This window comes from Euleptes europaea, chromosome 6 (genome assembly GCF_029931775.1).
Source record: "Euleptes europaea isolate rEulEur1 chromosome 6, rEulEur1.hap1, whole genome shotgun sequence".
NCBI lineage: Eukaryota > Metazoa > Chordata > Lepidosauria > Squamata > Sphaerodactylidae > Euleptes > Euleptes europaea.
Genome location: NC_079317.1, coordinates 8368545 through 8385965, shown reverse-complemented (window position 1 = coordinate 8385965; position 17421 = coordinate 8368545). Strand labels below are relative to the sequence as shown.

Here is a 17421-nt window from a genome sequence, read left to right as displayed (position 1 = left end):
CTAGCTGATTCCACGTGAGTGGCGGAGGCTAATCTGGTGAACTGGATTTGTTTCCTCACTCCTCCACACGAAGCCAGCTGGGTGACCTTGGGCAAGTTACATTCGCAGCCCCACCCACCTCACAGGGTGTCTGTTGTGGGGAGGAGAAGGGAAGGTGATTGTAAGCCAGTTTGAGTCTTCCTTAAGTGGTAGAGAAAGTCGGCATATAAAAACCAACTCTTCTTCTTTTTCTTAATGCAAGATCAGCCTAGAGCATCCCTGACAAGTGTTTGTCCAGCCTCTGCTTAAAGACTGCCAGCGAGGGGGAGCTCACCACCTCCCTAGGTAGCTGATTCCACTGTCAAGCAACTCTTCCTGTAAAAAAATCATTTCCTAATATCCCGCCAGTACCTTTCCACCCGTAATTTAAACCCATTATTGCGAGTACAAAAACGCTGCTCCAAGCTAATTTTGCTATCGAGTGAGCATGTTTTCCCCTCCCTTCAGTATTACAGACAAGGATGATAAAATCAAGACGGTTGAAGAACTCCTTGAAACGGGACTCATAGAGATGGCCAATAAGGAAGATGAGCTGAAGGTAATGTTTCAGAGTAACTTGCACTCCGAGCCGTGGATCACAGACGTGCTTCCTCCGCTGTGTGAGAGTTGCATTCCCGGATTTGCAGTAACTGCTTGTGTTACCATGGCTGCTGCATATACCAGCGTCCGATTCATCGATACACTGCAGCCACAGATACATTAAATAGAGCACTCTATTTAATAGTGTGTTCAGAGAGCCGGCGTGGCATGGTGGTTAAGAGTGGTGGACTCTAGTCTGGAGAACCAGGTTCAATTCCCCGCTTCTCCACATGAAGCCTGCTGGGTGACCTTGGGCCAATCACAGTTCTCTCAGAACTCTCTCAGCCCATGTGTAGGCAGGCAAAGGCAAACCACCTCTGAACATCTTTTGCCTTGAAAACCCTACAGGGTCACCATAAGTCAACTGTGGCTTGACGGCACTTTCCACCACCACAGTGCTGTGAACACAGTTCACAGTGCTGCACAGTTCACAGTGCTGTGAACACACTTGTGCTGGTGGAAAGGAGCCAGGGTGGTGTAGTGGTTAAGAGCAGTGGTTTGGAGTGGTAGACTCTGATCTGGAGAACCGGGTTTGATTCCCCGTCCGCCACATGAGCGGCAGACGCTAATCTGGTGAACTGGATTTGTTTCCCCACTCCTCCACACGAAGCCAGCTGGGTGACCTTGGGCTAGTCACAGCTCTCTCTGAACTCTCTCAGCCCCACCTACCTCACAGGGTGTCTGTTGTGGGGAGGGGAAGGGAAGGCGATTGTAAACCGGTTTGATTCTCCCTTAAGTGGTAGAGAAAGTCGGCATATAAAAACCAACTCTTCTTCTGTGAGCCCCTATTTATTCATTCAAGGAATGTATACGGTGCCTTTCCACAGAAATGTATATCTGACTAGAGCCCTGTGGGCCTGACCGAGATGGCCTGGGCTAGCCCGATCTTGTCGGATCTCCGAAGCTAAGCTGGGTCGTCCCTGATTGGTATTTGGATGGGAGATCACCAATTAAGTCCAGGGTTCCTATGCAGAGGCAGGCAATGGCAAATCCCTCTTGTTGGTCTCTTGCCTTGAAAACCCTACGTGGTTACTGCAATTTGTCAGCATGTTCCACCACCAATTCTAACGTGGACACACTCATTTTTTGTAGATAGTTATTAGTATTTCTGCCGAATGTCTTGTGCCCTTCAAACCTTGGGAGGTCTGCCTGTGACCTTTGCTCAGATCAGCCAAGAATTTCCTCTTGACTCTTCTGTCTGCCTTCAAGGTTCAGAAGGACCAGGTACACGAAGGGGGATGTTCACTGGTAGGGACTGCACAGTAAAGGAGAAACTCCTGGAAGTGTTCAGGTATGGCGTGGACTACACACCTATTCCAGTTCATCAACAGTGAAAATGTTTCCTTCTTGAAAGGCATTAAGGTTGGAAAACTCGTCCTTGAAAGATGAAGTGGTGAAACTGCAGAGGATGCAAACAGAACAGGTATGTTTCTCTGTTTCAGAACGGTCTTCCGATTGGTCTCTGCTAATTGCAAACCCCTAGGAGTCATGGAGCAGCCGCTTTCAGGCACACACGAAATAATTCACTTTTGGTCCACTTTCCGCTCCTGAAGTTAGAGTATGAACAAGCAAGAAGCTTAGTTAAACAAAGGATTGAGGACGTAGAACGACAACACGTTCGTTGTCGTGACTTTGGTGCCTGCTGGCTCGAAAAGGTTGGGAAACCCTGCTGAAGGGGCACAGAGGGTGTAGTTGTTAAGAGAGGTGGTTATGAGTGGGGGACTCTAATCTGGAGAACCGGGTTTGAATCCCCACTCCTCCACATGAGTGGTGGACGCTAATCTGGTGAGCTGGGTTGGTTTCTCCACTTCCACACATGAAGCCATTTGGGTGACCATGGGCTAGTCACAGTTCTCTTAGAGCTCTCAGCCCCATCCACCTCACAGGGTCTCTATTATGGGGAGGGGAAGGGGAAGGTGATTGTAAGCCGATTTGATTCTTCCTTAAGTGGTAGAGAAAGTCGGCATATAAAGACCAACTCCTACTCCTCCTACCTGGTCCTTTTAACTGGAGATTCGGGGAATTGAACTCAGGATCTTCTGCATGCAAAGCAGATGCTTTACCACTGAGCCACGGCTCCTTTCCATATGCAAAGCTACTGAGAGCTGGTTCCCCCGGGGTCTTTTGTTCTGCCCCCCCCCCCAAGGCTGGATTGGGGCTTTGTGAATGAGGGCAAAGAACTGCCAAGAGTAAATAATTCCATTTTAATGGCCGTCCCCATGGTATTCCTATCCCTCTAACTGTAATTTCTTTTGCATCTTTTTTTCTTTCTTTCCAAGGGTTCCTTTGCATTGTTAGTGGAAGAACTGCAAAAAGTGTAAGTATCAACCTGATTCCTCTTTTCCATTTTCACCTGCTCTCCACCCTCCTCAAATTAGTTACGGCAGCAATTCCAGCCTTCACTAATCCACGGCCACCTGTTCTCAAGTTTCTAGAGAGCCGTACGTACCCAATGCCTTAGATGTTCTGTTTTAAGATAAAGCTAGTTGAAGCTATTTTATTATTCATTTAAAACATTTATTAGCTGCCTTTCTTCTGTATGGAGCTCGACAGCTTACAATATTGATAAAATACATAAAACCCCAAATTTAAAATAACAGTTTAGGATTGCTAGTAATGTCATCAAACCATCCTCAACTACCTCCGGAAGATCGAAAATGAGGAGGCCAGGCACACCTCCCTCGGAAGGTTGTTCCATAACCGTGGGGCTGCCACCGAAAAGGCCCTCCCTTGTGTGCCCGCCAGACGGGCTTCTTTGCTTCTGTCCCTACTCGGGCCTTGACTCCCTTGCCCTACTTTCCCCCCTCAGAATCAGTGAAAAGGATGGGAAGATCAGGTCCGTGGAGGAGCTCCTGCAGGCCGAAGTCCTGAAGGTGACGACCAAGGAGAAGACAGTCCAGGTAGGCCCTGGGCGCTCCCCATCCTCCTCCTGTGTGACATTAACGGGGTGTCTCGTGTGTGGTTGCATTCTTCTAAAGCAGAGGTTCCCAAAATGTGCTCCCTGGAGCATTTGGTGCTCCATGAAGCATCTCCTAGTGCTCCGTGAAGAGACTGGAAAGAAAAATACTACTGTCATTTGGTTTAGTATATAGGTGCTAGGTGAAAATTAGCGTGGTGTAGTGGTTAAGAGCGGTGGTTTGGAGCAGTGGACTCTGATCCGGAGAACCGGGTTTGATTCCCCCACTCCTCCACATGAGCGGCGGAGTCTGATCTGGTGAACCGGGTTGGTTTCCCCACTCCTATGCACGAAGCCAGCTGGGTGACCTTGGGCTAGTCACGGCTCTCTCAGCCCCACCTCCCTCACAGGGTGTCTGTTGTGGGGAGGGGAAGGGAAGATGATTGTAAGCTGGTTTGATTCTCCCCTAAGTGGTAGAGAAAGTCGGCCTATAAAAGCCAACTCTTCTTCTTCTTAGTGCTCCGTGACAAATTTGTCTCCTGAAAAGTGCTCCATGACTCAGAACGTTTGGGAACCTCTGTTCTAAAGTGTGTGCCTCCATTTGGTTTTTTCATCATGTGCCTGACGTGTTTGTCGTCTCCATTGTACAACCTTGTCTGTTTTGTCATTGAAAAGGCCTTGTCGCAGGAAGTAGAGGCTCTGAGAGAAGATGTAGGGAAGGCCCAGCTTGAGAAGGACGCCCAGGTAAAGCAGGCCAGGGACCGGTGGGACGCTTACAGGGGGCAGCTGGATTCAGCAAGACTTGTCTAATGGGAGAGCTCTTAATAGGAGAGATGGGGGGGGCATTTTTTCATGTGTCGCTGTTGAGTAGAGCAGGGGGTCTCCAAACCTTTTGGGCCAGCGGGCACTTTTGGAATTCTGATAACAGCATCTTGGCCGCAACCACAAAATGGCCACTGCAGGAGGCGGGGCCAACCGCAGAATGGCTGCCACAGTGAAGGTGTGTTGTGGTGGCGGCGGCTGCCAAAGCCAACGTTTTAAAAAGTCTGCACAGCCAATCAAAGCGCCTGGGGCCAATCAGAAGCCTAGATTCGCAAAAGCCCCACTTGGGCCTACCCAATTTCTAAAAAACACTTGGCGAGCACCAGTAATGGTGTCAGCGGGTGCCGTGGCGCCCACATGCACCACATTGGGGACCCCTGGAGTAGAGTGCTGTAAAACCAATGAATCGCATCATCCTCTGCCTGCTGGCGGAGTGGATTTTTTTAATTGTACTTGTACCTGATTCAGGGTATCAGTGACACAAATTCTAACTTCAAAAAACTCATGATTTATCCTTGCCAAGGCTCAAGAGGCATATTGGGGGGAGGGGCGCTGCCTGACCTTGCCTGCCAGTAGCTCTTGAATTTGGGAGTGGCAAAACTTGCGGACTGTGGTTCAAGCCTGCTCATGTGACACATGAGCTATTGAGACTTTTCATGTAGGGCACAGGTGTTGGCCACCTGATATTTAAATAGAACATCACTTTCCAAAATGCTAAGAACATAAGAAAAGCCCTGCTGGATCAGACCCAGGCCCATCGAGTCCAGCAGTCTGTTCACACAATGGCCAACCAGCTGCCTCCAGGAAGTCCACAAATAAGACGGCTGCAGCAGCATTGTCCTGCCTGTGTTCCACAGCACCTGATATAATAGGCATGCTCCTCTGATACTAGAGAGGAGAGAGCCTTCCCTGATGTTGCCTCCTGGCACTGATATTCAGAGGTTGACTGCTCTGAATGCGGAGGTTCCCTTCAGGCACCATGGCTAGTGCTCCTCTGATCCTGGAGAGAATAGGTATGCATCATGACTAGTACCCATTTTTACTAGTAGCCATGGATAACCCTCTCCTCCATGAACATGTCCACTCCCCTCTTAAAGCCTTAACATAAAAAGCATCAGAAACATAAGAAAAGCCATGCTGGTCAGACCAAGGCCCATCAAATTCAGCAGTCTGTTCACACAGTGGCCGAACAGTTGCCTCCAGGAAGCCAACAAACAAGACGACTGCAGCAGTATTATCCTGCCCGTGTTCCACAGCACCTGATATTAATAGTCATGCTCCTCTGATCCTGGAGAGAGAATAGGTCTGCACCATGACTGGTATCCATTTTGACTAGTAGCCATGGATAGACTTCTCCTCCATGAACATGTTCACTCCCCTTTCTAGTTGGCAGCCACCACCACATCCTGGGGCAGGGTGTTCCACAATTCAACTACGTGTTGTGCAAAGACTCTGTTTCCCCAGGAGGTGGTTGAGGCAATGGAAAGAATCTTGAAAGACGCTTTTTCTGCAGTTTCCCTAAAGGCAAAAGATAGCAACAGGCTGTGGCTGCTTTTCAAAGACTGAGCAACCGAGTGACAGCCAGGCCCTTCTTTTGCCGGCCTTCCTTCTTTTGGTGCTTCGCTGTCGGCTCCTAGACAATTTTAACTGTCGCCTCCTCCCTCTCCTGAGTCCCCAAAGATAAATGGCAAAATGGGGCATTCAGAGGAGGGACAGAGAAGAGGGACTGGTGTTCTCAGCTCTTAGTCCTCACACTGCATTTTCTGGGAGGCCTTGGGGACAGCGCTGGAGATCTCCTGGTATTACAACCGGCCTGCAGCCAACAGAGATCACCTGGAGAATATGGTGGACCCTGTGACATTATACCCCACTGAAGTCCTTCCCTCCCAAAACCACATCTTCCTCAGGCCCCGCCCCCAAAATCTCCAGATATTTCCCAACCCAGAGCTGGCAACCCTACAGAGATCAGTTCCCCTGGAGAAAATGGCTGCTTTCGGAGGTGGACTCCATGGCTGAGGTCTCTCCCCTCCCCAATCCCCACTCTTCTCAGGCTCCACCCCCAAAATCTCCAGGCATGTCCCAATCGGAGCTGGCAACCCTACAGTGAATGGTTCATTGGCTTGCTGCCTTGAGACTTAACTGTCAGCGTGGCTAATCTGTATTTCTCCCATGGTTCTTTCCCGTCTGACAATCCATTATATGCTTTTCCCCTCAGATATCAGTTGCACAAGAAGTCAAAGATCTTCAGAATCTGTAAGTATAGCTGAAGGTAGACATTGTGCCTTGCTTGAAGTGATCATTGTTTACAAGATAAAGTTTGCTTCTTATACTGAGGGCCGAAGGAAACATGATGTGGGATATTCATGGTTAGGGGTTCCCCTGCCTGATTTCCCTTATCTAGCGATTCCCTGCGGGGCTAACACTTGCTTCAGGGAGAAGGGTTTGGATTCTGGAAGATGCGCTTCCCCTGTCAACTTGGGCACTTCGAATTATAAAGGGTCCCGATCCCAGTTTCCCCATCACACATCACACTTGGTCCTGGGTTTGTTCACTTGTCCAGAAATTTTTTTATTTAGTCTCTCCAGGAGCCTGCCCAAGGCAGCTTTAAAAAACTAAAACCAAAGCATTAAAAGGTATTAATTAAAATCCGGCATTTAAAAATAAAGTCCAGCCCAGCATAAAAACGTAGTTCATAACAACAAACCACTGGCATCTTAAAATAACTGTTTCCATTCTTTTAAAAGTATTTTAAAAATCAACCCCTAAATTTAAAATCTAAGGGATCGCAGATGTTTTGGCCTGGCACATAAAAGCAGGAAGCATTTTAACCCATCTTCTTAAGGAGAGGAGGGGAAAGGCCCATTCTAACAAAAAGTTTGAAGTAAGGGATGTGTTCCTATAAATGCACAGACTTTGTTTGAACAAAAATGGTCTTTATTTATAAACTTTTGGAATAAAACCAGGCCGGAGGAAAGTCACTAAGCTCATAGCTTTTAGCTGTGTCTAATTGTTTACCGACCAGTCATAATATTTGGGGATTAACAAAATATTTAGAGTCCTCTGGCACTGCACTGATTGATAGAATGTTTCTCCATAATGGCGTTGGGTCAACTGTTTGTTGGACAATGTTTATCCTCAACCTGGGCATTTTATTATGTAGAACTGTTCTTTCATCTTCGTGGCTTCTGTGCAGCACACATGGGAACCGCACATGCGCAGGCCGGCCTGTGCGCGCATGCGCAGTTCCCATGTGTGCCTGCACAGGAGAGCACTCGATGAACAACAGTTTTGGTAAGTGTAACCCTGTTTATTTTCATAGTGTGGTTGTGCTGTTTGTTGTTTTTTATGGATATTGGTCATTTATAAGTATTTGTTGGTATTTGTTTACTCTAAAAACGAATTTTTTTTAGAAAAAACTGATCACTGGCAGTATATTAAATTGCTTTAGTTGTGTCCCCACAACATTCTGCTTGGTGCTGTAACTGTCCTAAGTAACCATTATGTACTATAAGGTTTTTTTAAAATATTTTTTATTTTCCAAAGCAAAAAAGAAAAATACATACACTTACATTCAATCAGGTTTTACTCCTTCGGGGAGTTCACTTTACATCATATACATCTTATAGGTTGCTTAACTTGTTCATATACTATAACAGTTTTGAACTATTCTACCTTACATCATGTACATCTTATAATTTGCTTAGCATGTTCATATACTATAACAGTTTTTAACTATTCACTATATATGTTATCTATATGCGTTGTCTATATATGTCAATCTAGCCTTTCCATTTAACATAATCAAAGTAACATTCCCATTTCTTCTGTGATTCTTCAATCATCTTTTCTTCCATTATGCTGGTCAGTCTGGCCATCACCGCAAATTCATCCATTTTCTGTTGCCACTTTTCTAAATCTGGGATGTCCTCTAATTTCCAGGATGCTGCCAGTACTAATCTGGCCGCGGTTGTCAAGTAGCCAAATAGTTCTCTGTGGTTGTTTTCCAGGTTTTCTGGCTCAATCCCTAGCAGCATCATTTCTGGACTCAAAGGAAATTTGATTTTGAGTATTCTCTGCATTTCTTGATGAATTGTATCCAAAATTTCTTATACTATAAGTTTAAAAAAATCCTCCTGCTTGAGTTATGGCAAAATCATGCATGGATCAATTAGAGCAGTGTTTCTCAACCAGGGTTCCCCGCAACCCTCGGGTTCCGTGAGAAATCGCTAGGGGTTCAGCGAGAAATAGTGATGAATGGGCTAATCATATGTGATCTTGTGTAGGGGTTCCCTGAGACATGAATATTAGTTCAAGAGTTCCCCAAGGGTAAAAAGGTTGAAAAGTCTGGATTGGAGCATTGAGGATGTCCCAGACTCCGTTTCCCAGAAGAATTATTTTCTAGACCAATAAGCCTCCTTCTCCCCCGCGCTTCCCCTCATTTATGACTCCTGTCGCAGGTTGAAAGGGAAAGAGGAGCAGGTGAGAAATATGGAGCTGTTACTGAAAGAGAAGGAGAGAGAGATTGCAAAGATGGCAGAGCAGTTTCAGGTAAGTCCAGTGGAGAAGCCCTTCGGGGTCAGAAGGGGAGGGGCAGAACGTCTGAGCTCATGTTTGGCACGAGCCAGCGTGGTCTTGTGGTTAAGAGCGGCGGACTCTAATCTGGTGAACCAGGTTTGATTCCCCACTCCTCCACGAGTGGCAGAGGCTAATCTGGAGAACCGGGTTGGTTTCCCACTCCTCCACATGAATCCTGCTGGGTGACCTTGGTGTAGTGGTTAAGAGCAGTGGTTTGGAGTGGTAGACTCTGATCTGGAGAACCGGGTTTGATTCCCCTTTCCGCCACATGAGCGGCGGACGCTAATCTGGTGAACTGGATTTGTTTCCCCACTCCTCCACATGAAGCCAGCTGGGTGACCTTGGGCTAGTCACAGCTCTCTCTGAACTCTCTCAGCCCCAACTACCTCACAGGGTGTCTGTTGTGGGGAGGGGAAGGGAAGGCGATTGTAAGCCGGTTTGATTCTTCCTTAAGTGGTTGAGAAAGTCGGCATGTAAAAACCAGCTCTTCTTCTTCTCCTCCTCCTGCTTTTTGTTTGGCTTTTTGTTTGGCCAAAGGGTCAGCAGGCCAAGGAAGGTGGGCTTCACTGGCTGACTCTGCTGCGCCTTTCAAGAATTCTTCACAGAGTTCTGTGAGGGAAACGCTTCAGCCTGTCCAAGGGCCAAAGCAGACGCGTGAACTGCCAGCAGAGCACCCTATTCCCGTCTGCTTTGGGCGTCAAACAGCCATCACGGTGCGGGGATCACATATGGGGTTGACTTAAGAGCAGCACTGTTGCATCAGACTGACGGCCCATCTAGTCCTACCTCCTGCTCTGCACTGTGGCCAGCCATCTGCCCCTCCCCCCCAGAAAGGGACAAATGGGTATGGCCTGAGGGAGCTGTTGACGTGAGCTTGGGGAGTCCTTGCTTCATGCCTTGGCGTGGTGTAGTAGTTCAGAGCAGTGGTTTGGAGTGATGGACCCTAATCTGGAGAACTGGGTTTGATCCCCCACTCCTCCACATGAGCGGCAGACTCTAATCCGGTGAACTGGATTTGTTTCCCTACTCCTCCACACAAAGCCAGCTGGGTGACCTTGGGCTAGTCACACTCTCTCAGCCCCACCTACTTCACAGGGTGTCTGTTGTGGGGAGGGGAAGGGAAGGCGATTGCAAGTCGGTTTGATTCTCCCTTAAGTGGTAGAGGAAGCTGGCATATAAAAATCAACTCTTCTTCTTCTTCTTCTTAGGCTTCTACAGCGTCAGCCAATAAGGACTTGGAAACTCTGTAAGTAAGCCAAGCCTTCCGCCTTCACGCTGGGGTTGGTTCTCTTGGGCTGTGTGTGGAGCGGGGTGGAACAAGAGGTCATTTTGTTGGTGCTTGTTGGCTAGAGTAGCTGCCTGCACCAGCGGAAACGGATGCTGGAAAGAGCCTGGCCCCCAGTGGCTCATTTCAGCCGTCACGCAAAATCATCATGTAATTAAAACAAACTACAGGTAGCCTAAAGGCATTCCAGGCCAACGATGGAAAAGTAGGGTCTGACAAACTAGTATCCAAATCCATGGTTTAAAGCTAATTAAGCACAGAATCATAGAGTTGGAAGGGGCCATATAGGCCGTCTAGTCCAACCCCCTGCTCAATGCAGGATCAGCCCTAGAGCATCCCTGACAAGTGTTCGTCCAGCCGCTGCTTGAAGACTGCCAGTGAGGGGACGGTCGCCACCTCCCTTGGCAGCTGATTCCATCCAGCCGGTACCTTTCCGCCTATAATTTAAGCCCATTATTGCGAGTCCTATCCTCTGCTGCCAACAGGAACAGCTCCCTGCCCCCTCTAAAAGGCAGCCTTTTAATTACTTCAAGAGAGCAATCCTGTCCCCCCTCAACCTCCTCTTCTCCAGACTAAACATTCCCAACTCCCTCAGCCTTTCCTCGTAGGGCTTGGTCTCCGGGCCCCTGATCATCCTCGTCACTCTCCTCTGCACCCGCTCGATTCTGTCCGCATCCTTTTTGAAGTGAGGCCTCCAGATCTGCACACAGTATTCCAGATGCAGCCTGACCAATACAGTGTACTATGACATGCAATTTAGATGTTATGCCTCTGTTGATACACCCCAAGACTGCCTTAGCCTTTTTTTGCTGCTGCATCACACAGGCTACTCATATATAGCTTACTGTCCACCCATTTCCCAAGATCTTGTTCACCCACAATGCTTCCCAGAAGTGTATCCCCCATCTAGTATACATTCTTATGATTTTTGTTGCCCAGATGTAAAACTCCTATTCCTTTGCCACTTGTTTGGCTTCAGTCAAAAAAGAGGGCGTTTGCAGAGTGCAGGTCACAAAGCAAAATTCCACACTCTCTGATTAAGCGTAAAAGTAAATGTTTATGAATGAACCACATAATAGATAGGGAAGCGTAGAGATAGAGAGAGCCTCTCGCTGCCTAACTAGCTAAGAGCAGAGAGAGAAGCATTTCCGAGAAGAAGGAGGTGATTGACCCTGAGAATATCAGTCTGAGGGCAGGCAAGAAGGACGGAAAGATCCCTAACTTCACTGTCCTATCTAGCTTCCCTCTTGCCCGCCCCCTGCAGGGTCGTCGTCTCATTCCTTTGCACGTAAGACGTTACCAATTCTGATAGAAAGGGCAGCCTGGGAAATCCCATCCTAGCAAGAGGTTTGCACAATCGAGCCCTGGCTCCTTGCTCACTATGGGCAAAAACGCATGGGAGGTTTTGCCTAGGATTTGCCCCTCTTTAAATGCACATTTTCCCCAGCCAAATTCTCAAAACAATAAGCCCCCATGCAGAGTTTTGAGAATTCAGATGGGGAAAATGTGCATCGGGAGAGTGGCAAATCCAAGGCAAAACCTCCCATGCATTTTCGTCCTAGCAAAAGGAATTCCGTCTTTGAAATGTGGAACAACTGTATATAAGCACTGCATACCGCAATCGTTAACAAATCCAGAACTACGAAACCAGAGAACACTACTGCCCGCTGGAGGGGGCTTTTTCCCCTCAGTCGCTGTTTAAATCAGCTGTTGCGTATACTAAGCACACAGTTTGTATCTTCTGCAGACCAGCTGTGCGAGGAAATCGAGGCTCCATGTGTCGTAAACCATGGGTCTGACCCATCCCCGGTGAAATAACGTGTGCGAATAACTCCCAAACTTTGTTCTCAGGTTGAAAGGGAAGCAAGGGGAAATACACAAAATGGAGGCCTTGTTGGACGAGAGGGGGAAGGAAACGGCTCAGCGGCAGAAAGAGTTGCAGGTGAATTACGGTGGCTGCGGGGGTGGGGGGAGCCCAGCGTTACGAACTGGGCAGCCGTGTCTAACATATCATCCTTCCTTGTAGACCATACAGGAGGAGAATCGGTTGTTAAGAGCACAGATTCAGGAAATGAAGCAAGAGAATGGAGAACAGGTATTCTTCCCACACACACACACACACACCGGCTGACTGGTGGGGTACCCGAATATGGGTGTGTTGCCTTGATGGGGCCATGCTGATGCAATCATGGTTTAAACCAGTGGTCACTGAACAAAAAAAAGCGGAGGAGATCCATAGTAATAGCGGGAGATCTCCAGCTAGTACCTGGAGGTTGGCAACCCTAGCTGGTGGGTTCCCTGCTTTTCATTTCATTTCATTTCATTAACCTTTATTGGCATACCAAAGACAGAGATAGAAAAAACAACAACAAAATACCTCCAAAGGGCAATACATATAAGTTACAGTCGGGTTAATAAAACTTTTCTTGTTCTTTAAGAACTCCTGTAAGAAATTCAGCCACGGTAGCAGTAATTTTGGGATCATGGTCACTCAAAAGAAATTTGCATTTCACTTCATTACTCCTGTATGTCTTGTATTGGAGCAAAGTAGATAGCAGTTTATCCCACTGAGTCACATAGAAGGGGCAATCTAAAAGGATGTGGTCAATTGTATCTAACAAGTTTAAACCGCATGTGCATAGGCGTTCATGTCTAGGGATTTGGAGGTATCGGCCTAAGAGCATCCTAGATGGGAATGCATTAACCCTAGCTAATAGAAAAGCGCGGCGTTGAGAAGGTATCTCTAGGTTATCTAGATACCTAGCCATTTTACCCGATCCATTATTAAGGCCTAGGGCCGCCGGAGAGCAGATGTGGGGAAGAGCTGGGTTAAAATTCTGCAATTCTACATCAAGGAGACGTTGCTTGATTCTTTTAAAGATGTAAGATTCATTGGCCAGAGCAAGATTATCTAAATCAATTCCAATTTGACAGAGTCTAGATCTAATCAATATGTCCCATGAGAAATAATGAAGTTCACTTTTCAAGAAATATAAAAGGGAACCTGGCTCAGTTTGAAAATATAATTTGAGCCAATATCTTATTGTTTGAATCCAGGCTTTGGTGGCAATCAAGTTTTGCCCAGTTTCATAACAAATTGTGAAATATGAGACACATTTAGGTATCCCCAATATTTGTCTAAGAAATATGACTTGGATGTTCTCCACTTCTTGATTAAGAGTTCCAAGCCATAAGGGAACTCCAAACAGAAGTTGGGGGAATATTTTCAAATTCAGGATTTTTATCACTGCAGGAACACACTGATTCCCCTTCGCGTAGAAAAACTGCTTGAGTTGATTTCAGGAAATCTTGGTGGCTTTAATAGTATTTTGTCGATGTATAGACCAATTGAGATTATAGTTATAAGTAATTCCCAAATACTTATAGCTTTTAACTTGTTCAATTGAACCCAATGTGCCATTTGTATGAGGACCATTTTTTGGAAAATACCACTACTTTTGATTTGGAGGAGTTAATAGAAAGTAAATTAAAATGGCAATAATTATTAAAAGCATCTAGATATCATTGGAGGCCTACTTTAGTGAAAGAAAGAATGACGGTGTCGTCCGCATAAAGAAGTAGAGGTAAAGACTGGGACCCTAATTTAGGTGGATGACCATTAACTGAACCCAATGACTGCGCTAGATCAGAAAGAAAAATATTAAAAAGTAGGGGAGCTAAAACACACCCTTGTTTAACGCCTCTTTGAATTAAGATTTTCTTAGTCAGTCCACCATTAGGTGAGTATTTAACTTGGCAGGTGGTATTTAAGTGTAATTTCTTTAAAAGTATTAGCAGCCTGGGGTCAATTCCTAGATTTGACAATTTGTCCCACAGTTTCTCTCTAGGAATAGAGTCAAAAGCACTTTTTAGGTCTATGAAAGCTGCAAACAATTTCCCCCCACCTATCTTCATGTATTTTTCCACAAGAAAGGATAAAACGATACAGTAATCTAAAGATGATTTTTCTTAGTGAATCCTATTTGCTCTGGGCCAATAATGGATTTAGCTTGAGACCACTCCGAAAGGCGGGTCTCAAGGTGTCTAGCATATAACTTGCCCAGTACTGATAGCAAGCTAATAGGACGATAATTTCCCGGTAGATTGGGGTCTCCCTTTTTATAGATTAGCATTAATATTGAGTTCAGCCATGAATCAGGAAGGATACCATAATGATCAATTGATGTAAAAAGACTGGCTAGTAGTGGAGCCCACCAGTCAGCATATTTCTTAAAAAGTTCGACAGGGAGCCCATCGGGACCTGGTGCTCGACCGCTTTTTAGTTTGGAAATTAGGGTCATAATTTCTTCCCTACTTACTGCATGCCATGGAGGGATATTTGCGGGAATAATTTCCTCATTATCAGATGGAGGGACCACAGCATGGCCAAAGACGTTAGAAAAATAATCAACCCATACTTGAGGCATAATACCTGAGTCAGGAGAGGGTTTGTTGTTTAATAGACAAGAAATTGTTCTCCAAAAGATTTTACTGTCACTTGATTTCAGAGATAAAAAGAGCTGGTCCCATCTTTTTTGATAATAGGCTTTCTTTTTATTAACCACTAATTCCTGATAAGCTTTTTTGACGATAAATATTGCTCCATATCGATTGTTTGGCCTCCTTTCCTAGATTTCCCAAAAACCAATCGCAAATTCCTTTTTTGAGTTAAACATTCATGATCAAACCAGGTCGATGTTTCAAAAGTAGTTTTACGTATCGGTTTGGCTATAGAGCTACATTGCTCTATAACTTAAGAAAAGGCTATTAGCACCTCCTCATGAGAGGAAGAGCCAATTATGGACATCTTTAATTTGGACAATAAGTCAGATTGGAGGATATTGAACAATTCAATTTCTGTAGATTCTGACCATTTAATCCTTGTCAGGATTAGAACCTTATTCTCACCAGGGGAGGGATTTAAAAAATTGAAGGTCTTTATTGGCAAGTTTAATAGAAATGAAAGGGGGAGATGATCACTTTCAGTACGGGTTTCAATATTCACTGACTTGACAAGAGGCAACAAGTTCAAAGAGCATAAACTATAATCAGTCACACTACAGCCTCTTGTCGATATAAAGGTGGAGTTTGTTGATGAAGGGAATTGTGGTAGTCCATTTAGGGTTATTAAGCTATGAGTCACACAGAACTCTATCAGTCTAACTCCAGCCTTATTATAAGTTTTATCAGTAGAGTAATGAGGCAAACTTAATTGGGGAGGTAACAAGTCTTCCCCATCAAAACCCATAGAGGAGGACCATTCCTGCTGGTTTGACCCAATTCGAGCATTTAAATCTCCCAATAAAACAATTTGAGCCAACGGATGATTTTGAGCTATTTTAAAAGTAAATTTAGAGAGGTTGGACCACATAGTGTCCAAGTCCTTAATATTATTAGAGGGTGGCAGATAGGTATTAATCATAATAAGGCTCAGAGTAGGAGAGGAGAGTAATATTGCTTGAGCAAAACAATCACAATTTCCCAAAAAGGTTTGCTTAAAGAAGCTATTGTTCCTGATCAAACTGGCTAGGCCGCATTTTGGGCGACCCATTGAGGACACTTTATAGGCTGGGAGGAGAAAAGTTTGGAAACCATTTATACTCAAGTCAGTAGCTTCCCAAGTTTCCTGTAGGAATATACCATCAAACCCTTTAAGAAAATTAATAAAATCAGTATCCTGTCTTTTGTTATTCCACCCAGCAATATTCCATGATAAGAAATTAAAAGCTCTGTTATTACAGTCTGGAGATAGTCAATCCTTTTCTTCTATCAGATCAAGCTTTTTCAGAGGGTCATTAAAAATACAGCCATTTGATTGAGGAGGGATTAGAGTACCAATGGGCATTCCTAACGATTCCAAGACGATAGTAGGCTCAATTGCATCCAATGGGGAAGATGGAGATATATTTGTCAGTTTTTGCAGAGAAGCAGTATAAGGGTCATCAATGTCTGTCAAATCTGTTTCCTGGGTGAAATGAGGTTCCGATGTAGTAGAAGGACTAACAGACTTTTTCATTTTTAGTGTCAATAAACGGTTTTTTGTACATTCCAATCTCTCAATTATGTCTTGTTGTTCCTGGGCAGAGAGATCCCCAAATGAGAGTAAAAAGGAGTCTTCAGTTAAGTTGGGTTCCCTGCTTGAAATGTCAAATCTGGGCACTTAGCTGCCCCTTGGGGCCCTTCCTATACAGATGGATTTTTGGGGTGGGGGTAGGAGAGTCATTGCTGGGCAGACAGTTGTTCTTCTCATCTTGGGTGCCCCCCCTTGTAACCTCTTGCGTGGAAAGGTTATCCAAACATGTCTCGTGGTGTGAATTGGCCCGTGAAATAAAATTTGGTCTTCCGCGAAGCAAGCAAGATTCCCGCAGACACACGAACACGTGATGCTGCCTTATACTGAATCGGACCATGGGTCCATCACGGTCAGCCTTGTCAATTCAGACTGGTAGCAGCTCCCCGGGGTCTCAGGCAGGGGTCTTTCACATCACCTCTTTGCCTGGTCCCTTTAACTGGAGATGTCGGGGATTGAATCTGGGACCTTCTGCATGCCAAGCAGAGGCTCTGCCCCTGAGCCCCGGCCCCTCCCTACAAGGACCAGGGTTCTGGGCACCTTGTGAACACTGCAGCTACCTTATCCTGAATCAGACCCTTGGTCCATCAAAGTCAGCATTGTCTACTCGGTCTTTATTGGCCGAGAATTTGAACCAGCCGTTTCCAGCTCGTAAGCCAGGCTCGTAACCACAACGCCGCACCAGATCACAAAGCACAGTGTGTCTCCTTCACACGGCACAGTACGAAGCAGAAAACCGATGCCTACTTAACTGTTACAATATCAGGAAGTCGTTTGCGGGTCTCCTTCCCATTTCTGTGTGATGCTCTCTTTCAGGAATCTCTGGCAAGCAAGAACGAACAGCTTCTGCAGCTGTAAGTATCGGCAGCCTGACTAAAATCTTGGTCTGTCCTTTGCACAGAGCATTTGTTGGTAAGAATAGTTGTGCCGCACGTAAAGTGTGATTTGAGCAGGAAAAACATCATTGCAGGGGGAGCTGTAACATTAATGATCCCTTCCCCAGTGGTTAGCCTTACATTAGCCATTCAGCTGCATCCTGGACCCAAGTCCCAGGGCAGTGAAAGCCAACGGAAATAACATCTTTCAGATTAATGATGCAGCCGGAATGAATCTTGCCTCTTGAACACATGATGCTGCCTTATATTGAATCAGTCT

General features: G+C 45.8%; 1 protein-coding gene across 1 annotated transcript in view; it reads left to right on the top strand.

Annotated features, from left to right (window-relative positions):
- The first annotated feature begins 490 nt into the window (after positions 1-490).
- KTN1 (kinectin 1) overlaps positions 491-17421 on the top strand; it is a 32906-nt gene continuing 15975 nt past the window's right edge. Inside the window, exons 1-10 of the mRNA XM_056851177.1 lie at positions 491-577; positions 2898-2935; positions 3428-3518; positions 4190-4258; positions 6552-6589; positions 8794-8884; positions 10120-10157; positions 12048-12138; positions 12223-12291; positions 17083-17120. Of these exons, the coding sequence (XP_056707155.1) occupies positions 551-577; positions 2898-2935; positions 3428-3518; positions 4190-4258; positions 6552-6589; positions 8794-8884; positions 10120-10157; positions 12048-12138; positions 12223-12291; positions 17083-17120 (590 nt within the window). The 5' untranslated portion in view covers positions 491-550. The remainder of the gene's footprint in view (positions 578-2897; positions 2936-3427; positions 3519-4189; positions 4259-6551; positions 6590-8793; positions 8885-10119; positions 10158-12047; positions 12139-12222; positions 12292-17082; positions 17121-17421) is intronic.